The sequence below is a fragment of the Psammomys obesus genome, unplaced genomic scaffold (genome assembly GCF_907164565.1).
Source record: "Psammomys obesus unplaced genomic scaffold, mPsaObe1.curated_primary_1811, whole genome shotgun sequence".
Classification (NCBI taxonomy): domain Eukaryota; kingdom Metazoa; phylum Chordata; class Mammalia; order Rodentia; family Muridae; genus Psammomys; species Psammomys obesus.
This window is the reverse complement of record NW_026585987.1, coordinates 7,758,212-7,783,515: the sequence shown is the minus strand read 5'-3', so window position 1 is coordinate 7,783,515 and position 25,304 is coordinate 7,758,212. Positions and strand designations below refer to the sequence as shown.

The following is a 25,304-nucleotide window of genomic DNA, read 5'->3' as shown; positions in this document are numbered from 1 at the left end:
AGCAGCTACCACCAAGAGATACTAAGGTTGGAAATCATAAGTAAGACAGCCAGGATAAGTTACAAATACACATATGTGATCAACACACAGACCTTCCATTCCTGCAGAGACCAAAAGAAAAAAGGAGATGAAAAGAGCAGCATGTACCACCAACAGTGTCAAGATTGCAAAATAGATATTTTGGAATTACCCCTTAGCAAAAGTGAGATGGCCACAAAAATTCCAAATAATTATTTCTGTGGCTTTCTGGTTTACTTTAAGTGAAACCATGGCAATGAGGAGAGGAGAGAAAGAAAGACAATGACTGGACATTATTTTAGGACACTTGAAATACGAAGTGTAAGGTACCTGGAATTTTATATTATTACTTTATTTTTATTACATTTACTTATTTATGTATTGGGGGCGCACGTGCTGTGGCAAAAAGAAAAAAAGTCAGAGGACAACTTTTGGAGGGCAGTCCTCTTGTTCTACCACGGAGAGCTGGGGCACTGCACTCAGGTCATCAGGTTTGGTGGTTTGAGGATTTTCCTGGTGGTATGTATTTAAAGGTTGATATCAATGCCTTGAGATCTGGTTACCGCCCTGCACTGCAAATTGTTAATGATGCTGAACTAGCCCCTTGTAACCATGTGATGAGAAGGAATGTACCCCATTATCCCTGATTGATTAAAAAGCCAACACAACTGGGCAGGATGAATGGGGTAGGCATGGCTAAGGTTCGAGAGCTTTGAGGACAAGAGGATCTTGGGAAGGAGACAGGAAGAAGAATGGCCGGCATGGATGGAGGAACTGGCCCAGGGGAAGAGCATTAGCAAGCATCTGGGATTATGGATGGGAGGTAGTCCAGATAGGAATGATTAAAGCAGACGGAATGGGATGGGGCCAGGAGATATGAGATTGCGTAGAATGGAATTATCTTCCCAGACCAAGGTGAAATAAGGCAAATCGAAAATCTATCAGCTATCTGTGTCCTTTATTGATTGTAATAGTGGGTTGGATGATACCGCTGAAATAATTATAGGGCTAATAATAAACATTATTAGACCCTTCCTTAAATCAACAGCAACAGTTTCTTCCTACTGAGCTATCTCACTGGCCCCGAAGTTTATATTACTTGGTGTAATTGGATCTTTAAAAACCGAGTAACCTCATTCCATCTCATAGATAAAAACAAATGAACAAACAAAACAAAACTGAAACTGTGAGAGTTGCTTCCGGGTTACATAATTTACAAACAGAGAGGAGAAAATTGGCCGGGTATTTCCAATTCTATCCTTCATTTCCTTTTACCATATACCATGTGGAGCCTTATATTACACAGTGATAAAAACTGGAAGGTTTTAAATCATTTCTACCTAGAACTAGAATCTTAGGAAGATGATTTTAGAAAGGACAAAAGGGGCTGAGACTATGGCTCAGTGGGAGAATGCTTGCCTAGAATGCAAGTACCTTGCACTTGGTCCCTAGAAATGCAAGTAGGTAGGGAGCAGATGGCATCACTAAACCAAAAAAAGAGAAATCTAAGTTCGCAAATGTTGCTACAAAAGAGCTCAATGCTTGGGCACATCTTACATGTGTGAAGTGTACATCTAAACAGCGCCATTAAAGAAAAGCCCAGCTTCCTTAGTTTTATACCTTAAACATGATTATGCTCAAACAGCATTTCCTGATCCTTCCCAGCTGCTGACCCTCACTGAAAATCAGATACCATCTGTGTTTTTCACACTTGGTTTTTGTCGTGTGGAAGAAAAACGGAGAAGAAAACACGAGTCCATGGAAGAAGAAGCATTTTCAGTGGTTTCGATAACCGGCCTGACCTCTGACCGTAAAAGGAGATGCCCACAACTATGCAGCCCTGTGTATACAAAGCCTTAGCATCGTGCCATGCTCACGACTACCCAGTACACTTCCCGTGCATACTGACCCACAGGGGTAAGAGCATAGACCAAGGTGCCAGCCCAAAACAAATGAAAGAAGACACATGAAAACTGAAGATACTAGAGAAAAAGCACTACTACAGATTTCCATAAGCCCATGACTTATTTCAAAGAGGAAAGAAAGTAGTTTTCTGCATTAAAATATTGGGTGATGGAGGAGTAAAATGAGAATCACTTCAGCTCTTCCAGCCTATTATTAGTCTTGTTTTCATTCCCTCTACTCTCCTCCAAAGACACCTTTGTTTTTTCCAACTTTGGTACAGCACACATGGGCCTAGGGGTTGGCCTCATTCATCCCTCTGGGCTCTGACAGTAAATCTGAATAAGCCACAGTCTCACAAAAAAAGGAAAGGAAAGAAGGAAAGGAAAGGAGGAGAGGAGAGGAGAGGAGAGGAGAGGAGAGGAGAGGAGAGGAGAGGAGAGGAGAGGAGAGGAGAGGAGAGGAGAGGAGAGGAGAGGAGAAGAGAGGAGAGGAGAGGAAAAGAAAGGAAAAGAAAGGAAAAAGAACCCAAACCAAACAACTCTTCAATGTCCACCCGGTCCCCACAGAAACATCCCCTGCATGGAGGGAGTAAAGACAGACACTTTTTCTACACTTTTCTTCTCTTTTTGGTCTTTGAGACAGGGTCTCACTGTGCAGCCCTGGCTGGCCTGGAATTTGCTACATAGCCCAGGCCGGTCTCAAACTTCCTGTGATCTTCCTGTGTCTGCCTCCCAGGTTCTGAAACCAGAGGCGAGGACCAGCATCACTGGCTGCTCTCCATTTATTCATGACCACCCCAATTTCAGGACAGTCCTACCATGGGCCAGACTTGTCATTTTTCTTGGATATCTTTTGCCTCCTCTGTTTCAAATAAATTTTTCTTTGATAAACCAGACAGAAGTCTGATGTCAACAAGAAAAAGAGCTGGAGCACTCTCATGCATGCAACAGAAACACCTGCCGTAATACCTGACAGAGAAGTGGTTCTCAACCTTCTTAATGCTGCCACCCTTTAATACAATTCCTGATGTTGTGGTGACCCAACCATAACATTATTTTCATTGCTCCTTCATAACTGGAATGTTGCTACTGTTATGAATCGTAATATAAACATCTGTGTTTCCTGATGGTCTCTGGTGACCCCTGTGAAAGGGTTGTTCAATCCCAACCCAACAGGCTGAGAACCACTGTGACTGAGACTCTATGCTCTTTAAATTTCCACATAATTACACATTAATTCACATCAAACCCACGGAAAACATATCTATTAAGATCAACTTGCTTTAGACCGTGTTGTAAAGTTGAGGTGAACACTAAAGCAGCAAAAATCTGTAACCTGGTAGTTGTCCTTGATTCTAAATAAACCACATCTGTATTTGATAATGGACTTGCCTGAAGAATTTCAACACAAGAAAAAATTCTCAGAGAAAATAGAATGTCTCTTGGGCAAAAGAAATTAAACACAATTTCCCTTTCCTAATTCAAAACAACAAATGCTAGTTTGCCCCAATCCCAGTATTTGGGAAGAAATGATGATGACAAGGAACAAATAGTTATCAGAGAAAGTCTGGCAGCTGCTTTTATTGATGAGAGCCTGGGAGCAAGAAGCAAGAGGACACTGAAGCTGCAACCACAGCGACACAAGTGGTGGTCCTGCCGCACAGCTCAGAGACCAGAGGCCCTGACAGGGGTCCACTCACACAACTCCACACCAGTGGGCACAGCTCATGAACGCCTCAGACCTGGATGGCAGTGGAGGTACTGGAACCTCAGGCTACTCACTTCCCGCAAAGTACAGTCAGATCTTTGGGTAGCATACGATACCATTCATAAGGGCCAGGTTGTAAGAGGAATGGTTGGTCTCCTATTTCCTTGAAGGCTATAACGCTGATGTTCATCTTTTCCTTGTCTAACTGAGCCACGTTTAAACTTTTATTTCTTTAGCCTTTCCTTGTGAATTATGTTTTTAGATATATTTTACAAAATTATACAAAATTGGAAATAAAAACATTAAATACCAAAAATAGGCAGATCCAAATACTATACACCTCAATGAACATGAGAATAGAATGTGTTGTGTTTGCAGCCCTTCCTTCATCTTGAAGAAGGTTTTCTCATACAATCAAAAATATCCACTGGCCAGATTTTTACAATCTGATCAAAATTCTTCCAACCAATTCTACACAGACCCAGACCCTTTGTCTTTCATTTCTCAATACTTGGAAATGGGCACAATAATAATAATAATAACAATAACAAACAACAAACAGTCCTTTGTTTATCTGAACAAAGCACAAATATATAAAACAACTGTCTTTAACTACTAAACAAGAAATACAAGTGTGATCAAAGACTGGAAGTAATTAAGCAGGAAAGCTTTAAAGAAACAGAAAAAGAGCAGACCCTCCCTGTGCAGGCGATTACACACGGCGTTAAAATGACATTATTCATTTAATAGTACAAATAAGGATGTTTTATATATAGGACTGTTTTAGTTAGCCTTTTGGAATCTCAAAGGCTCCTCCTACAAGACTATACCTATGATTCCAGAAAGGAAAAACACTATCCTGAGATACATGTTAATTACGGATTGCTTGTGTCTTCCATACAAAATCAAAGTGTGAAAGTTTGGCCAGAGCTCTGATAGAACAGCTGGAAAATGTATTGGCACAGACCCTCCGTCAGGTTGGAGAAGAAAACCTCAGGAAATCCTGCAGGACACCAAGTCCTTCGCTGGCCCACAAGTCACTAGTCACTACTGGGCACGAGTCACTCCTGCCATACATGCTCACACAGTCCTTAAAGACTAGTGTATGGGCCTGACCATCTTCAAGCATCTGTAAACCAAGATGCACTCGTGCGCACGTGCTCACTCACGCTCTCTCACTTGCACTAGCACATGCACTCTCTCTTGGATTTTTCTAAAAGTTACCCTTACTGTTTTGTATGTATAGGGTTTTTGCCTGCATGCATGTCTGTGCACTTATGTGCCAGGCGCCCACAAAGGCCAGAAGAGGGCATTAGATGCTCTAGGATGGGGTCACAGACTGCTGTGAGCCACCATGTAGGTGCTGGGAACCGAACCCAGGGCCTCTGGAAGAGAAGCCAGGGTTCTTAACAGTTTGGCCATTTCTCCAGGACCTCCTTGTCTGATTACAGAGTAATTAAGTATGTTTGTTCCTGCTGTTAATAAGTAGTGTCTGATTCTTTATCGGCTTTGCCATTCATGGTCAGCAAGTCTATACAGGGAAATGTTTGTCAATTTTAAATAAATAGCTGTTAAATAAAACATAAGCTTTGTGTAAAGAACAGTATAAAAGTTTCTACTTAATGAAAAATGAAATACTGCTTGAAGGTTTGGGAAGACTAGAAATGGAAGCAGAAAGCATTCTTTTTGTGAGCTGTACTCAAGAGCACTAGGCTGAAGCACTAATGAACAGCTCTAACATATCCTGTGAGAGGTTAAATGCCCCCAGAAAACTGACAAATTGGACACTTCCTCTTTCTTGTTCTTATTTCTCGAAGGAAGCCAGGGACAGGGGTGAGGGCCCTTCTTTTCGTCTCACACTGGGATTTTTGCAATGAGACCACTGTCAATCAGGTAATCCTAAAGTCACTCAACTATAGGATTAAATCTTGATTCTACAGAAAACACTGTTTAAAAAGAGATTATAGTGTACCTGAATTAACAATCCACTTGTTGAAAGAAAATAAAATTGACCTTTTAAAGGAGACTGAAGAACTGATGAAGTATTAATCATATATTTGTCTCAACTGAGAAAAATAAATTGATTAGATATTTTAATTTAAAAAACTCTAAATTGATGGGTATTTGCCTGCATGCATGTCTGTGAACCATGTGTGTGCAGTTCCTATTGATGTCAGAAGAGGGCATCGGATCCCCTTGGGATGGGAATAAGAGACTGTTGTGAGAAGCTGTGGAGGCTGGGAATCAAACCTGGTCTTTTAGACAAGCAGCTAGTGCTCCTATTCAATGAGCCATCTTTCCAGCTCCTTAATTAGACATTATACAGTGTCAAATGCTAACACTATTTACATCAAGTTCAGCATGGTGGTGCATGCCTACAATACAAATACCCAAGGGGCTGAGACAGAAGAATCATGAATTTGAGACAATCATGGGCTACTTGTGATTTTTTTTTTCTTCAAATCACAGTGTAGTTTACAATAGACCACAGTCATTAATAGTATAACAACCAAAGCAAGTTATGTTAAACAGAGTTTAGATTACCAATACTTTCAGCATCAGTAGCGAATTTGGGTTTCTTCCACTGAATTCAAACACAGCTATTTTTAGTAAGCGTAAAAATAATAGTCAATCTCAAGTTTTAAATAAGCAGATGAAACAAAATGTGCACTGCTTTCATCAAATTTAAAAGTAAGTATACTTATGCTGTCACATTTCAAATTATTTTTGAAACTATTAAAAATAAAAACAAAAGAAAGTGAGGGGGATTAGACAAGTAATGTAAATTTCAATAAGAACATTCTAGAATCAAATGTAATAAAAAGTAAAGCAAGATTTTTAAAAAAGCCACTTTTAGCAAATACCTACCACATACCACGTGCTGTGCTGAGCATTAAGAATGGCATGCACTCACCACACACAGCACCTGCAGCTGCCCAGGGGCCTTCCCTGCCCAATTTGGTCACTGGAAATTAGAATGTCTGAGAAAACATTATCAAAGGTAAAGGAAGTGCTGAGAGAATTCGATCCTCAAGAAAAACACTCTTTCTCTCTTTCTCTCTCTTTCTCTCTCTTTCTCTCTCTCTCTCTCTCTCTCTCTCTCTCTCTCTCTCCTGTTTGGTTCACTTACACAAGAAAAGGAATAGACCTTATAATCATCAAGGAAACAGAGGATATTGGCCAGCTGTTCTACAAGTCCACGAGGACTAGAGTAAAGGATGTGGGGCCCTGAACATGAGAACGTGGGGCTGAAGAGAGGGGAAAAGAACTCCATGGGGAGGTTGTAAAAGTCTCCTGTAAAAAGCAGACTTTTTTTTAATGCAGGGCAACTAAGTCATAGTCCTCAGGCAACAACACGGACTCTGGAATAAAATGGAAAATCTGCAGGAACTGCCTGACTCCAGGCGGCAGCTAACTGAGCAAAGGCCGGTAGCTCTGGAGCATAAAGCTATGTCAAGGGAACATACCACAGCAGGATCAGCGGCATTATCTCCTGACATGCCAATGCCCCCTCTGGCACATCTGTGGAGATGTGTACTGTGTCATGCTGTGCTTTCCAGCACCGTTGTGACTGAATACAAAAAAAGCTCCTGTTTGGTTCTGGGTAAGATCATACTGTTCAGCCTCTCCCTCTGAACGTGCTCACAAACCAGACAGAAAGACTCTGGGAAGTAAAATCAGTAAGTAAATCTGGCATGAAATTCAGAGTTCAAAGTTCACTAAAGCAAAAGTGGTCCTCTACCAGAAGTTAGTGAATAAATAATAAAATAATGCCTGTGATCAGCAAATATTAAAATTTTTTAGTAAAGACAGAACCAGTCCAATAGAGTTTTCTTTTTACCTCAGGCTCTAATCATTTTAGCACAGCATAACTGATTCTATTTATATTTAAAGTTTTTAGTATTTTATAGATTGTGGATTTCTTATACTAAATTGGACTTTTTGTTTTCTTTTTATTTTGAGACAGAATTTTCATGTGGCCTGGGCTGACCTCAAACTTGTTATGCAGCTAAGAAAGACCTTCAACCCCTGATCCTCCTGCTTCCACTTTCCGAGTGCCAGAATTACAGACAGATATCCCCAGGCAGTGTACAGATGCTGGGGATCGAGACCCAGGCTTAATGCTCTTTGCCAACTACATCCCAAGCTATAAATCAAAAATAATAATAATGTTGCATAATAATGTTGCAAAAATGTATGTAGTCACTTATCTTGACTACATATATTTTGGGATGGAGCTTAGCACAAAGAAGGCATTGGGTGTGATTTCTAGCAAGAAAAACAAAGCAAAAGAAAACAAAACAACTACTGACCAATTAGGAAAACCCTTTGCTTTACCCTGACAGTCTTGGTTCTGCCTCGGCTATACCTTACTCAATTGCACAAACTTACAATGGAACGTAGACCTAAACATTAAGACAGAAAACTATATACCTCTTAATAGAAATTAAAGGAGATAAGGAATTAGTCAAGAAGTTCTTGGAAGCATCACCAAAAGTATAATCTATAAAGAAAAAAAATACATCTGACTTGATTTCATCAAAATTCTATACTTCTGTTTCCTCAGAAACACTGTTACGACTTGGCAGTTGAAGTCTGAAGACCTGAATTTGATGCCTGGAATCTACAAGAAGGTAGAAGGAGAGAGCCGACTCTACAAAGTTGTCTACACACGTACACACATGCACGCATGAATGTGTGCACGCACACACACAGACACAGGGAGGGAGGAAGAAGATATCTATAATTCACATACCCCACAAAATGCCTGGTGTCTAGATTATCAAAAAACAATTCTAATCTCAAGGAAATGAAAATTTATAGTAAAGCAAAAACCTGCGTGGGAAATGCTTACAGAAACTTTATCCACAGCTTCAAAAAAAAAAAAAAAAAACCTGAAATGATAAATATCATTTAATTATGCTCCAATATGGGACAAACCGCTGATACACATCCACATGCTTTAGGAAATTCTCAAAAAGATAACACAATACTGAAAGAGAAAAAAAAGTGAATGCCAAATGTTAGGATTAGGAGCAGGAGAGGAATGCAGACAGGGATACATGAAAGATAGGGAAACAAGCTTTAGGGGGCTGATGGAACTGTCCTAACAGTTGGTGGTAATTACATAAGTACATATATGTTGCAAGAATTTCCTCCCTGGGGAGATGTAAGCCTCTTCTCCCTCCTTATAAAGCACCAATGACAAACTAAAGTATGATTCCACGAAAGCCCAACTTTGCAAACCAATGAGTTATGGGCTCACTTAGAAAGCATCGTTGGGAGGTTATTTACAGAAATGTGGGTGAGCCTAGAGCAGCCATGCCACCAAAGTCTCACCTCAGCACAGATGGTGACTTTTCCAGACATATAAATGAGGTTCCCCCCACTAATGGTCCACAGTTTATAAGGGAACATCAACAATCAGTAAGTATACTCTCAGGGTTCTCTTGCAAGTAGCCATAGATGGTATGGTGAAGATGATGGTTCTGATGCTTACGTACAGTATGTCTTCAAAAATCACCCAGCTATATCCCTCTTTAGAAAAAGAGTAAACTTTGTTGTGTAACAAGTTTTAAAAACAATACAACGGAATCAGCAGTATACTGGTACATACCAGCTTCCTTTAGGAAAATACTTCAAGACTTCCTAAGGCAGATACTAAGAGACTACAAGGAAATCAATGGTTCTTTTCTTTCTACACTTATGTATCTGTCGATGGGCATGCTTCAAATCCTGAGTACTGTTGTTATAGAACATTCCCAGTATAATACCTGCAGATTCCTCGAGAACAAAAGGGTCATTTTATCAAGTCTTAGTGATGCTTGCCCTTCTTAGACCCTCGGAGACTAAGCAGGCAATTCAAGTTAAATTCTAGCTATATGCAACTAATATGTAAGCAAGTTTCTTCAAGAAGCCACAAGAATGGGCCTGTCTGATGGCCACATCTTAAATATTTTGAAGGCAGAAACAAACAAAATGCTGTCTTTCACTATATATCCGGCAGTATCTTTTTGCTTTGGCAATTAAAACCTACCCCTAAATACTGATTGACCACTGTGCCCACAGACAGTGAAACATTGTACAAAGAGCCATGCCAGGCGCTATTGGTTGACCCATGAAAAATAATGCTAGAGAAGAACGGATGCCAGTGTTTTATCAGCACGTTCACGCTAAATACCAACACCTTCCATTTATTCCCAGGTTTTTTATCATATATTCACACGTCTTGAAAGATCGGCAAAGAACGTCTTAAAGCCCACCTTTTTGTTAGGTAAACTGTTGGCTGTGAGCAAATATTACACACATTATTTACACAAATATGTTGATCAGGTTCCTTCTAGGATCTGCATTGTTTTAAACTTCAAAAGGTGAATTAAAGTGAAATGTCATTAAGTTGATATTACTTTATTCAAAATAATACATAATTCAAAGCAACTGCTATTCTCTAGGCAACTAGCAGCCTGACTGCTCTTTAATAAAAATCAGATAATAGAAAGCTAGTTAGTTCAAAGCCCACGTTTTCTTTCTCGTGTTTTACATTAAGAAGGTTTCACTGTATTTGAGAAGGCAGACAGATGCCAAGTACAGTCATTGGAGTTCGTTTCTGTTGGCATCTGCACTGCTATAGCTCAAGTCCTTTCTGTGCATTCACTAGTTGTATGATCCTGACCTGGCCAAGATGCTACTCCATCCCGCACTTCTAGAAGCTTTCAGGGTGGGGCAGCTCTGCCTGAGCTGGGTCTCTGTATCTATAAGACAGGATTAGTCTATTCCCAGTAGCAAAGAAAGAACAGATGGAGTCCTCTGCTCCTTCTTAGACAAGCTCTCAAATGTATGGCTTCAGTAATTTGTTTGAAGTGAATTCCCAGATCACATATATCTATATTCAAATGTAGGAACAAAGACACATTCCAAAGACAACCCTGAGTACTTCTGGAATATCCATTAACTTGAATTACCTTTCTGCTCTCCTCCATAGGCATAAATAATAGAGGCTGACTACAGTCTGAATGGTCATCACTTATAAATTAAGGTAAATAACTAGTTTCATGAAGGGTCTTTTATTTTATGGCCCTTTTATATTCATATATTCTCCTATTTAATCTCTTCAAACTGAAAATATCAGTATTCTCCCCTAATAAGAACACACATGAAATGAATCTGTTATATATATTATATATAATAAGAGACTAAATATATTATGCTTAAGGTAATACGTATTTTTAAGGTAATACGTATTAAGGCAATTTTCTTGAGCATCAATGTTATTAGTTTTAATTTCACATCTGAGACAGCCTATGGGTAGTGGTAATACTTTCTTCACGATCTTTTGTCTTTCAGCTCTGAAGAACAAGCAGTGGAGAAGAAAACAGAAACTGAGGGCAAGTCTTCTTTCAAACCACCAAAATTAAGCTAAGAAAAGATCAATGACCTAAACAGACAAGAAGACTGAAACAGTAGTAAAAAGCCATCCAACTTAAAAAACAAAAAAGTCTAGAAGTCTAGGCACAGGTAGACTGACAAAAGAATCCTACTAGACTTTCAATGAACCTAATCCTTCTTAAACTATTCAGAAAAAAAAAGAGGGAAGAAGGGAGGGAGGGAAGGGAAAGAGGAAGGGGAGAGGACAGGAGGGAGGGAGGAAGGAAGGTTACTACAATGGAAATATTACTCCATTATAAAGACAAGTAAAAGATTCAACAACTACTACAGGCCAATATCCCTAATGAACATAGATTTAAAAATCTTCAATAAAATATTTGCAAACTGAATACAGACATGTAGCAAAATGTTTATCCACTGTGACCAAGTAGACCTTATTTCAGAGATGCAGAGATGGTTCAACACATGTAAATCAATAAATGTGATAATCATATAAATGGAATTAAAGACAAAAATCACATGATGATCTCAATGGATACGGAAAAGGCCCTTGACAAATATCCAATATGCCTTCATGATAAAAGTCCTAGAGAAATCAATCTGGCACTTTCTCAGACAATTAGGAATAGTGCTTCTTTAAGATCCAACTATACCACTCCTAGGCATATATCCAAAATATGCTCAAGTACAAAACAAGGACATTTGTTCAACCATGTTCACAGCAGCTTTATTTGTAATAGCCAGAACCTGGACAACCCAGATGTCCCTCAACGGAAGAATGGGTACAGAAATTGTGGCACATTTACACAATGGAATACTACTCAGCAATTAAAAATAAGGCAAATGGTAGGATCTAGAAAAGATCATCCTGAGTGAGGTATCCCAGAAGCAGTAAGACACACATGGTATATTCTCACTTATAAGTGGATACTAGACCTATAAGATAGGATAAACATACTAAAATCTGTACACCTAAAGAAGCTAAACAAGGAGGAGGACCTGGGGTAATATGATCTTCCTCACTTAGGAAGATAAATGGGATGGACATTGGAAGTAGGAGAAAACAGGAAACAGGACAGAAGCCTACCACAGAGGGCCTCTGAAAGACTCTACCCAGCAGTGTATCAAAGCAGATGCTGAGACTCATAGCCAAACTTTAAACAGTGTAGAGGGAATCCTATGAAAAAAGGAAGAGATAGTAAGACCTGGAGGGGACAGGAGCTCCATAAGGAGAGCAACAGAACCAAGAAATCTGGGCCCAGGGGTCTTTTCTGAGACTGATACTCCAACCAAGGACCATGCATGGATATAACCTAGAGCCCCGGCTCAGGTGTACCCCATGGCAGCTCAGTATCCAAATGGGTACCCTAGTAAGAGGAACAGGGACTGTCTGACATGAACTCAGTTGTGGCTCTTTGTCCTCCCTCCTCCCCCTGAGGGAGGAGCAGCCTTGCCAGGCCACAGAAGAGGGCATGGCAGCCAGTCCTGATGAGACCTGATAAGCTGGACAAAATTCACATGGGTCAGCTAGGGTCAAATGGAAGGGGAGGAGGACCTCCCCCATCAGTGGACTTAGAGAGGAGCAGGGAGGAGATCAAGGAGGGAGGGTGGGTTTGGGAGGGAATGATGGAGGGGCTACAGCTGGGATACAAAGTAAATAAACTGTAATTATATAAAAAATAAAAATTCAATTTAAAAAAAAAGTCCTGTCAGATGGAAGGGAAGGAGGTCCTCCCCTATCAGTGGACTTGGAAAGGGGCAGGGAGGAGATGAGGGAGGGAGGGTGAGATTGGGAGGGAATGAAGGAGGGGGCTACGGCTGGGATACAAAGTAAATAACCTGTGATTAATATAAAAATAAAAATTATTATTAAAAAAAGTCCTAGAGAAAGTAGAATTACAGGGAACATACCTCAACATAGTAAAAGTTACATATGAAAAACCTACAGCAAACATCTTTTTTTTTTTTTTTTTTTTTTGCTCCCCTTTCTCGAGACGGTTTCTCTATGTATCTTTGGCTGTCCTAGACTTGCTTTGTAGACCTGGCTGGCCTCAAACTCACAGAGATCCCCCGCCTCTTGCACTCTGAGTGCTGGGATTACAGGTGTGCGCCACTGCACCCAGCTCCAACATCATCTTAAACAAAGAAAAACTTAAAGTAATCCCATTGAAATCAGGAGTGTGCACTATTCCTACTCCTTTTCAACACTGGGCTTGAAGCACTAGCTAAATCGATAAGGCAAGAGAAGAAAATTAGAGAAATACAGCTATAAAAAGAAGTCAACTATTCTTATTTGAAGATGATATGATATTATACCTCACAGATAACAAAAACTCTACCAGAAAACTTCTAGAAACTGTTATTAATCTCAGGAAAGTGGAGTATACAGAATTGACTTACAAAACTGAATACATCTACCACAAACACACAGAGAAGGAGATCATGGACACCTTCCTATTCAAAACAACCCCAAAGGGGATTGCTAGGGAGTTGGGGGTGGCAGAAATAACCCCTACCAAAGAGATGACAGATTCCTATATGAAAACTTTAAGTCTCTATGGAAAAAAAAAAAAAGCATAGGGAAGGACACTAGACAATGGAAAGACATCCTGTGCTCCTGGATTGGTAGAATACTGTGAAAATGAGCATTCAACCAAAAACTATATACACAGTCAATGCAATCCCAATGAAAATTCCCATCTCATTCTTCACAAAAAAGAAATAATTCCCAAATTCATATGGAACCACAAAAACCCCTTATATAGTCAAAGCAATCCTTACTTTGGGGATTTGTGGGGATGGAGGGGGAAGGCAGGGCATGCAGAGTTCTGTGAGTTTGAGGCCAGCCTGGTCTACAAAGTGAGTCCAGGACAGCTAAGGGTATATATAGAAACCCTGTCTCAAATAACCGTAACACACACACACACACACACACACACACACACACACACACACACAGAGAGAGAGAGAGAGAGATGACACTGGCACAAAAATGACACGTTGAATAAAAAACCAAAATACAAGACTCAAATATGAGTACACAGAACCACAGTCTTTTCTTGACAAAAGTGGCAAAAACATGTTGGGGAAAAGGCAGAATCTTCAACAAATGGTGCTAGGAACACTGAATGTCTACATGCAGAGGAATAAAATTAAATATCACTTTACATGAAAATTAACTCCACATGGATCAAAGACTTAAATGTGAAACCTGAAACACAGAAGCTGCTAGAAGAAACAAAGTTTGAAAAACAAATGACCTATTTTTTTAATGGTTATGGAACTAAAAGAGAGAGTTCTTAAAAAGAATAAAAACTGCTTTTTAAAAATTTCATTATCCCTAGCAATTAGGGAAATGCAAATCAAAACAACTTTGGGATCTCATCTCACCAACAAAACTGACAAAAGAATTCCAGAGAGTATGGGGAAAGGGAGCCCTCATTCATTGGTTGGTGGGACTGCAAACTGCTGCAGCCTCTATGAAAATCAGTGTGAAGACTCCTCAAAAAACTAAGAGTAAAATATGACTCAGCTCCACCACTCCCAGACATACACCCGAAGAACTCAACATCCTACTCCACCAGGTACTTGCTCAGCCATGTGCATGGGTGTTCTATTCACAATAGCTAGGAAGGAGAAACATCCTAAATGAGTGTCAATTGAGGAATGGATAAATGAAAAGGTGGTACATATGTTTGTGTATGTGCACTATGAAATAATACTCAGCTGCTAAAAATGAAATCAGCAGGAAAATGGAACTAGAAAAGATCATCATGAGCGAGATAACTCAGTCCCAGAAGGAGAAATGTCAGATGCACTCTCTCATCTTTGACTCCTAACTCCAAATCTTCAGTTATAAGTATATAATCTGGAGTAATTGCAGAAACCAGAAAAGTTAAAAAAAAAAAAAAAGATCGTGGCAGGAAGGGAAGATAAAATAGAGAGGGAAAGAACAGGATCAAAGTACGTTGGAGAAGGAAGTCAAAAAAATGGGGGAGACTTTAATCAGGGAAGAAATAAAGGATGATAAAACAGCAGCATTGTCAGAAAATACAAAAATTATATTATCTATCTACCAGAAATTACATAAATCTCATGAGTACATATATAGTTTAAATGAAATTTTCCCATCTGGGTTGACAATGCTCTACCTAAGGGTCATAGATTTCCTAACCAAACCCCTAACACCAGCCATGAGAAGCTCCCTATTGAGCTATTGATTAGTGTTTTCTAAGAGACTCCCTAAAACATTACAGAAGGTTGGTACTGCCCTTGTTTGCTGCCCAGAAGTGGAAAGTTCTGCTGAAGACACCATGCACTTTGGACACAGGACCCAGAGCTAGGACTGACTGAAAGCCTTCTTCTCCCTGAGGATGCGCTTTCAGGGAACCAGAGGGTGCTGTACAAGTTCCTAAGAGAGGAAAACAAACAACAATCCTACCTAGCCTATGGAACAACAATGGTCAGCATGGCAAGATAACATTAAGGAACTCTCATGGTACCCTAACCTTAGCCAAAAATCTACTGGCATATAAGAAATGCTGATAGCAGGAAAAATAGCCTTCCCCTGGGAAGAACCCTCGAATTCATTATCTAATGCCCAGTGATCAGCCCTGGAATCACATACAAATAAGCAACATTATTCTGACTAGATAGGTTATATCTATCTATATACTTAAATATCCAGTAAATGCCTTCTCTCACCTAAGAGGTCATGTGCTACATTGGTGGTTCTAGATGCTGTGAGTTGTTTTTCTTTTCCTTTCTTTCCAAAACAAAAGTGTGGTTCTTTTAAGTAAGATTCAGCTGTAAATCTGTGTTTTACCTTTTCACCATTTTCCTTTTTACCCCTAAAAAGTTGCCCTCAGAAAAAGTCTGCTGGGTCACCAGCCAGCCTCTGGATCTATGCCACAACTTAGTTTACCCCTGTAGACGTTGAAGCCGCTCTTCAGCAAGAAACAAACACACTCATAAAAATACTTGCAACACACGCCTGTGGTCCTAGCACCCAGGAAGCTGAGGAAGGAGGATTCAGAGTTCAAGGCCTTCCCCTAGACTGCATGGCAAGTACCAACCTGGACTGGGCTAACACAGGAGTGCCTCTATCAAAAACCAGTAACAACAGTTCAAGTTCTAAGTTATATTCTGGAATACATCTTAGAAGTAAGCCAAGCATACTAGTAATGTCAAAAAGAATTAAACAGGAAGTGAGTTTTGTGTGTGTATCTGCTGCATACGGGGATAAAGAGTGGGGGAGGACACACAATTGAACTACAAAAGGAAGCATCCAAAATTAACTGCACCTGCATTGTAAAGTGTGTGCCAACACTGCTTAGTAATGAGAGCAGTAAAAGCTAAACATCTGCTACCTCCTACTGAAGGAGCTAAGACACTCTATCGTGAGTCTACACTAAGTACAGAAAGAAAAATATTCAAACTGTGACAATGCAGAGAGTAGAGGTAAAATAAGACTTAAAAAAATCTTCACACAAAACACACTTACTACATTTTATCATTATAGGTGTGGATATGTACGCAGGTTGAAGTGCTCTCAGAGGTCACATAACAACCTGTGGATTCCATCTCTCCTTCCACCTTTATGTGAGCTTCAGGAATTAAACACAGGCCACCAGGTTGTATAACAAGTGTTCTTATCCACTGAGCCATCTATCTGGCCTGCACCTGCTATATTTTAAAAGGCTATTTTTGGACAAAGATTATAGACCGTACTTTAGTCCATAAGATTTTAACTGCACAGATCAACAGCTCTTGGTTGTAAATATTTAGGTCCACATTTTATGTTGAACTTCCTGTCCCAGACTATCACTAAAGAGTTTTTTTCTGTTTTAGGAGAGGATGCTAGAAGGGAAGCCAGTTATGCGTCACACATCTAGGGTGGATGTAACGAGTCACTGCCAGTGCACTTGCTTCTGGTACCAACACTTAGTGCTAAGAACATCAGATGTTTATGCAAAGCCAAACTTAACAAGAAGCTCCTCATACTGAATCGTGGAATTACTAAAGGAATAGTGACTGTTGGGGTTTTTAATGACAAAAACACCATTCAATAAAAGAAGTGGTCCCCCACCCCTGTTTGGCTTTTCTAGCAAAGTGTCCACTCTTTATCTTTTCCAAGGGGTGTGTTTATTTCCTTACATTCCAAGAAGGCAAAACTTGAAGCAACAGGTCAAAAGGGCAGTTTAAAGCCCCTTTAGCCTAACATTCTACTATATAAACAGACAACTAGGCTGCTTGATGTTAACAACAACCCCCTCACCACCACCACCACCATTCAATCAATGATTTAAAAAGGCCAGGCTGTGTGGTTTTGCCCTGTCTCAATGTCTTTCTCCATCCGTCTATTCAAACAGACCTGAAAAACTGTGTCTTAGCTTTTCCAAGATGACTCATCATAACATATACTTTACTTAATGGACCTTTTCCTTTGTTAGTATCTCTTGGTTTGCTCAGTCCTCTTATAAGCTATTACTTTAGGGTAATCTTTTCAATCTTCTATGTCTTTGGCTATCAAATCCATCAGTAACTGACATTTCAACTATGAGTTATAAATGATTCTCCTAAAAGTGCATGTTCTTATGTGCTTATTTCATTTGCTCATCAGTAGTAAGAACCTATATACCCCAAATATGAAGAAAGAAAACTTAAATTTTTATATCAACAACCATGCTCCGTGTCTTTCCTAAAAAAACAGATTTAGGTAAGTAGATAAATTTGTTTTGGCAGCAGAGTTTTCATGTAGCCCAGACAGGCCTTAAACTCCATGTAGAGTTAAGGATGTCCTTAAACTCCTGATCTTCCTGCCTTTACTACAAAACTGGGTGCTGAGATCACAGGCATACACTACCATATCCAGTTTATACCATTCAGTTGTAGGTACCACATTCAAGGATTCACGGGTCTGTACAGACACACTACTAGCTGAGCTACACCCACAGCTCTAAGATAATTATCTCAGAGAATCTTCCAAAAAAACTGGGATTCAATTACCAGCACCACATAGTGGCTCACAACTGTCTGAAACTCCAGTTCCAGAAGATCTGACACCAGTGCAGATAAAATACAATTAAATAAATTATGAAAAAAACTCATGTCATATACAAATGCTCAATCATAAATCTAACCCTTTCATTTCAAGCAGAGTAAACAACTCTTATAGTCAGGTGTGAATGTGTTATTCCTTGTTTAAAAAAAAAATAGCCACAAAATGAAATCACTTATTTATGGTGGTATTCTTGTTCAATTCAATCTCTCTAACATGCTTTTGTCCTGTTTCTCCCTTCAAAGGTAGTAACTTTGTTTTTCACTATGCATTATGGTACTTTTCAAAGGTTATATAAGCACTGGACCCTGAGGATTCCACAGTGAAGAAAACAATGTTTCTATCCCCATGTGATTTATGACCTGGTCAAAGACAGGAAGAACCAATGAATTTGTAGCATGAGGTGACAAGAGCGCTACAGGGAGACAAGGCAGCAGAGGGAACACTGTGAGACTGTGTTCTTCCAACAAGCAATTAAAGCCCAACCCATCTAATGTGCAATCCTACCCACATTTCCTTAACTTGTTTATATTTCAACTTATAATTAAAAAACATCACACCAAGATTAATACTAAAAATGTAATGTCATTTAAAGGTAAAGCTTACTTCAGAAATAACCAAATATAATAATTTTACTTTTTTTTTTAGAATTTCATACATTGAGTACTGAAAATTAACTTTTTTGCAATTAAAGATGATAGAATCAGTTATTTTTCTTTGACTGGCTCTCAGATGCACCCCTAAAACTGTACAAACTGAGTTTCAAATTATGCCCTGATATTAGAGTCCACAAAACCAGAGTGCACATCCAGAATCTGTCCTTTTGCTACTTTACACTTGTGCTTTTCAAAGGCTAGCACGGCTTCAAACTTGAGACCCACACATTACGACTCTATGGTAACACTAGACATTAGAGACAAGAGCTTTGTGCTGGTGATTTAAACACAGTTGTTCGACTGTCTGAATCACTTAAGTGTATAAAATGTCTCAACTGTTTACAAAGCACTGAAACAACTGGAGAAGTGACAGAAGAGCACTGTGAGACGAGCTATTACTAAGGATTTGAGGCAAAGAAAAGTGACACAGACATTAATTGCCCTGTTTCACACTCAGAAAATTACAATGAGTTGCTTTGCCATCTAAATAATAAAATATAACTTTGAAAAACTCAAATTTTCTTTTTGGAACCTTTATCACTATTACATTCCACATGGCTCCAGTCTCAAGATATACATTAGTAAATGAATGCACAAATGAATGAATGGTAATACTGGAGGTTCTGGGTCTTTTTAAAAAGTATATCAGAGTTAAATATAAATATTTTAAACTTCCAAATACTAAAAGCTATTAAGTCCAATGGATGGTAAGCCTTCCCTTACTGCTCCGGCCTTCACATGCAGGATCCTCTCAAAGTTTTAAAGATTTAGGAAGCCATGATAACCTCCCTTGTTGAGGGCACAACCTTTCACAGCTGCTCAGGAACACACGCTGTCGGGCACTCCTTTCTGTACTGCATGACCACCAGTCTCATCCTTCCTTAGTTGGTTCCAGGAGAAAAACAAAACTGGCACAGCTGATCTCTTGACTAAGATCTGAGCCTATCAAAACTGTTGGGTTGAGGGAAGGGATCAACCAATTATAGATCAGCCAATCTGTAATGTCCCAAAAAATCAGAAAACAAAACAAAACAAACAAACAAACAAAAAAACCTACCACTATACTGTACAGGCCAGAGTTTGTGTCCTATTGAGAACAAAACAAAAACTACGAATGCAAACTTCATTTCATTCTCAAGATGAGAAAGAAAAAGAAGATACGTACCGCGTCTGTGATGTCGATTTCATACACCCTTTGGAAAGTCCTGCGCTCAAAGAAGACAAGTTTGCCATTGCCACATCCCCTTTGAACAGAGGTGCCAGTGACTATGAGTTTGTCATCAGGACTGAAACAGCAGTCGGTCCTACACACAAAAGAGTTGATAAGTATAAACTCTTGGCTCCAAAACAATAGTGCATCAATAATGAATGAATTAAAAACACAAACATCCCCATAAAAGAGCTAAAGCCTAAAAGGTCTTACACATGAGGCATTTTAAATAATTTGCTTAATCATCACAGTACTGTTATGAGATAGATGTTCTCCTTATTGTGCTAATAAGGAAGCTAAGACAGAGAGGTTAAACAAGCCTTGTCCAGTGTCACACAAAATGTGACACTTCTGGAACTTAATTGCAGGAAGTCTGACTGCAGAATCTTTGACATTAATTTCCACATTATGACGTTTTAATGTAAAAAGAGTGTGGGAAACATTCGTTACATCTCTGATAGAGCTATGATAAAAGTTAAGCACTTTTCACAAGTACTTGTATTGCCCACATCACCACTATAACCTCCAAATTCTAGTCACATCAAGTCAAGCACTGTGACAGAAGAAAACTGCTGGAAACAAGCTGTTGCCTTTGACTCCACAGTTTCAGTATCAGAGCCACGGTCTCTTAATTGTGAATAATCTATATACTATTCAAAGAAGTTCTGTAGTAGCCATTGTTTGAGCAGGTGTAATGGCTCAAAAACCTCTTTTATATATTCTAAATCGCTGTTAGTTGGTGCATTTGTTATGAACAGGTAACACCACAGGTGTGGCTGTTAGAGCTGCCACCCCACTCCACATAGTTTCTCTCACTTGATACTTCTATTACCTTTATATTCTCCCTGTTGGACATTATTTAACACAGATGTAAAGTTTCACTTCTTCCAAAATAGAAACTGTTTCCTAGGCACCAATTATAGGACTAAGAGATTAAATCCCACCTCAGATGCTTCAGAATAATCTTTGAAAGCTTAAGTTGCCAGACTTAGTAGACTGCAGATAACAGTATTTGGCCATTCCAAACAAGACAGTATGAATAACAAAACAAAACAAAAAATCTCTCTGTATGCATAACAAATACATACATGAAATCATGAACAAATAGACATCACTGATCTAAAACAAATGTGCAAAATTAAAATATATGTATATATATATGTGTGTGTATATATATATATATATATATATATATATATATATATATATATACACTTCTCAAGTCCCTTTCCTAGGAGATTTAAAACACTTGATGCAAATTAACATTAAAGAAATTTCTTTTCCATTCTCCTATGTTACCCAAATAACAAAACATGCTACTTGTTGGGCTGGAGAGATGGCTTAGTGTTTAAAAGCATCAGCTACTCTTTTAGAGGATGCAAGTCTAATTCTCAGACTCAATGGTGGCTCACAACCATCTCTAACTCCAGTCACAGGGGATCTAATGCCTTCTTCTGGTCTTCTCAGGTACCAGTATACATGTGGTACACAGGCATAAAACATAAAACAAAACAAAAACATAAAACATAAAACATTCACACATACATTTAAAAAAAATTTTTTAAAGTTAAAACAACTTACATTGGAAACAAGGTGGGAAGGTCTGAGGCTGAAAATAATGGCTTATTAAATTGTCGGACATCCCATAATTTTAATGTGTCATCACCTAATTGAGGAATGAAGGAGGGGGAAAAGACAAGTGAATTTTGCACAGAAGAACTCATGCCAGCTTAAAGTTTGCTAAACATATGTTAACTATAAAGAAGAAAGGTTGGGAAGAAGTAAAGAAAAATGGATATGGGGAGAGGAAGAAGGGGAAACCAAGTGAACCTAAGCATTTTTCCATTTTGTAATTGTTTAGGGAGTTTGAAAAGGCAGTAACAGTTGCAAAAATAGTACAAAATTGTATGATAGTAAGTTATCCTCCTAGTAATTACTTTCCAGATTGATTAACATCTGTCGGCAGCCCTGGAGAACCTACACTGAAGCTTCATATTAGAGCAGATGGTAGCTCCCTGTGGTATGCTGAGTATAACCTGCTTTCTTGGGAGGCCTTAATTTCAGAACCATAAGGACTGAAAATAGTTCAGTTCACAACAGATTAATTTTCCCATTAGAATGTGTGTAGTATGCTCCGTCAACACTAATGATGAAGGCTATGTTATTCCTCGCCCCCTAGAGAAATTCTACCTGTGGCTATTATTCTTCATTTTGCTGGGAAAGTACTACATTTCCAAGCTACTTAAAGAGTGATGGATAGTCTTTTAAGAATACTGTTTTTATATTTCCATGGAGCTACTCACAATCTTCTGACCAGAACAAAAGCCAAGCTCATATTAGTAATGTCTTTGCTATCCTTTGTTCCCAGCACCCACAGTCTAAGACTGGCCTCAGCCATTAGGGCTCTATTAACCCACTGTCTTACCCATGTGAGATGGATGCAGCAAACAAACCAGGAACAACAAGCACGAAAACCATATAAGTATATATATGCTTATAATACAATCATATAAAATAAAATATAGTAGTTAGATACTAGAACCTCTGCCTGCAAAACTAAACTGTGTTGGCGTTTGAGCTCAGAAGAGCGCTGCACACCAACGGTCAACAAACACAGGATTAGATACCAGGCATGGGATGATAAAGTAGGAGAGAACAAAGAAAGGAATACAGCTAGGCATGTTGATATACATTGGTATAGCAACCAGCATCTGGAGGATAGAGCAATCAAAAGTTTGAGGCCAGCCTATTGTGTTCACACCTGAGATACTTGTAAAGACCAAAGTTTTATAGAGTTGGCTCAGTGGTAGAGTGCTTGACTAGCACGTATACACAGAAAATAAAAGAATGTAGATGATCATTTACAAAATTCCAAAGGCAGAAGCAAAAGCCATCCATGAAGACCAAATTCCTATAAAATTTGATGCTAAAATAAAAATCTAAAGAAAAAAATTAGAAGTTTTGGTTGGTAATATCTTACATTTTTATTTACATATGTATATGTATTTGTATATTGCATGTATATACAAGAGCATGCTAAAGCTTGCGTGTGGAAGTCAAAGGACAACTCTGTGGAGTTGTTTTCTCCTTCCGCCATGTGAGTTCTAGGAACTGAACGATCTTAGGTCACTAGGCTTAGCAGCAAGCACTTTCATTGCTGAACCTTCTTGCAATTCCAATTAGTAACTTTTGATACAGTGTCGCCAAGTTGAAAGCACATTTTAATAATAATAAAACAATCACATTAGCAAAGGTCCATTAATAAAAGCACAGCTAACATTAGTAAGCTCTGGCACATGAAGTATGACATTTGTTAAGAGTTTAAAATCGTCTTCTTATGTATAGAAACACAATCAAAAAGAGCTGTTTACCTACCTCCACGAGAGGCAAGGACATTACCATCATAGGAGAAAGCTACACAAGAAGTGTCTGTGCCGGGAGCGTGAGCCTGTTTATAGTGGAATTTAGGATGGACCTGTGAGGAGACACAAGCAAAGCAGTACCATCTCTTTTATATCCAGATAAGACTAACTTTGTGCAAAGAACATTTCATTTTATCATTCAGAAAATTATATACAGCTTAGGTGAAGTACTAATTTCACCCAATTATAGTTTTGTTCCTTTAAATAAACTAAAAGGCTTTAACAAATTTTACTGCCTTAACAAAGAAGAGATAAGTCCTAAGAGGAAGCATTTTTTTTTTAGCAAGGCCCAAGTAATATAAAATAACAACTATTTTTGTATTATGCCTTGAAGCTATTGGGATCGTTCCCCACATTTATCTGAGAGATAATGTTATATATCAAATGAACATATTACTCACTTAATATAAAATGCTCATTTTATTCTTAATATATGCAGACATGGTGCACACAGCTGTGGCCCTTGGACTAGCTAATGCGCTTTTTGTTGTGGATGGTGGTGATGGTAGCAATGGTGACAACAGTAACGCTTGCATAATGCTTAGCATGTACTGAGTACTGTATCCACAATGTCTTTGACAGAGTCTTAAACATATAATTTCTGAACTCTCAATCATTGTGGCATCAATGATGAGTGAGTTTCCATCCAGTAGCTTCTAGAGCTCAGTGTCTGTCTCTTGGTCTGTGTGACAGCTCTCAGCCAGACATGATGACTTATCTGTATCCTTCGTATTTGGGAGGCTGAAACAGGAGAATCACCATGATCTCAAGGCCAGCCTGAATAGTGAATTCCAGGCTAGTAGAGTGAGATCCTGATTGAATATCAAAACAAGTTCAAGCTTAAGTGAGTGCTATGTCTCAAAAAGATGATGAGATGCAATTATGCCACCTACATGTAGATTCTGAGAGTAAGAGTCAGATTATCTGTCTCGTTTGGCTCTCTTCCCACTTTTCCTCCATTGGCATTTTGGCAATAGATTTCTTAACTGTCTAACCCTTCCCTGGCATCTGCTTTCCAGGGAGCCCTCATGCACACAGGCATTAGGAAGCAAGACAAGAGGTCATAAAGACATGCATGTACTGCCTTACTGCCTTTGGAACCCAGTCAATGGGAAATAAACATGCATTACTTTCTTAGATGATCAGAGACATGCTCAGCTCTCCCCTGAACACAGTGGCTAAATGACCCTTTCACAGGGCCTGCATATCAAGTATCTTGCATATCAGATATTTATGTTATGATTCATAACAGTAGCAAAATTACAGTTATGAAGTAGCAACAAAAATAATTTTATGGTTGGGAGTCACCACAACATGAAGTTATGAAGTATTAAAGGGTTGCAGCATTAGAAGGTTGAGAACCACTGCTTAACATCATGGGACATGTAGGTAAGGGGTCAAGAATAGTGAGCTATCCCAAATGATCTAGCTCTGATTTAACCTCCAGTTAACTACAGGTTACTACAGTCAACTACACAACCCAGCAGAAACCAGCCATGCTGGCCCAGACAAGAAGTATTGTATGATGCCACATAATTTTATCAGGATTCAATATTTTGCCAAACAATTCATGATAAACTAGTCCCTTCTCCCTTCAGTTCAAGTTAGCTACTCTTCACCATGTCTCACACTTTAACTGCGACACCCTCCTTTTGCCTGTTTTGTACCTACCTATGAGAGTTAAGAATTCACTCTAGCAATATTTGTTACTTTTGTCCATGATTAGCTTCAGATAACCAATGTCTCCAGAAGTTATAGTTTGTTTCCAGTGAAGTATAGCCATTTCCTTTATACATTCAAATTAACACAATTCAACATGGATGATTTAAAAACTGAGAGAACAGACTGTCTGGAGTGAGTGTATCTGAAGATTTGGAGGGATTGGCCTTACAGTGCTTTTTTTTATGGTACTAGATAAACCCTGCCCCATATTTCTGACC

At 39.0% G+C, this 25,304-nt stretch overlaps 1 protein-coding gene across 1 annotated transcript in view; it reads right to left on the bottom strand.

The window, feature by feature from the left end:
* The window catches only part of Wdr70 (WD repeat domain 70), a gene marked incomplete in the record, with an annotated part of 139,360 nt that overhangs the window by 23,264 nt on the left and 90,792 nt on the right, over positions 1 to 25,304 (bottom strand). The window contains 3 exon segments of the mRNA XM_055601069.1: positions 19,898 to 20,036; positions 21,524 to 21,608; positions 23,318 to 23,417. Of these exon segments, the coding sequence (XP_055457044.1) occupies positions 19,898 to 20,036; positions 21,524 to 21,608; positions 23,318 to 23,417 (324 nt within the window).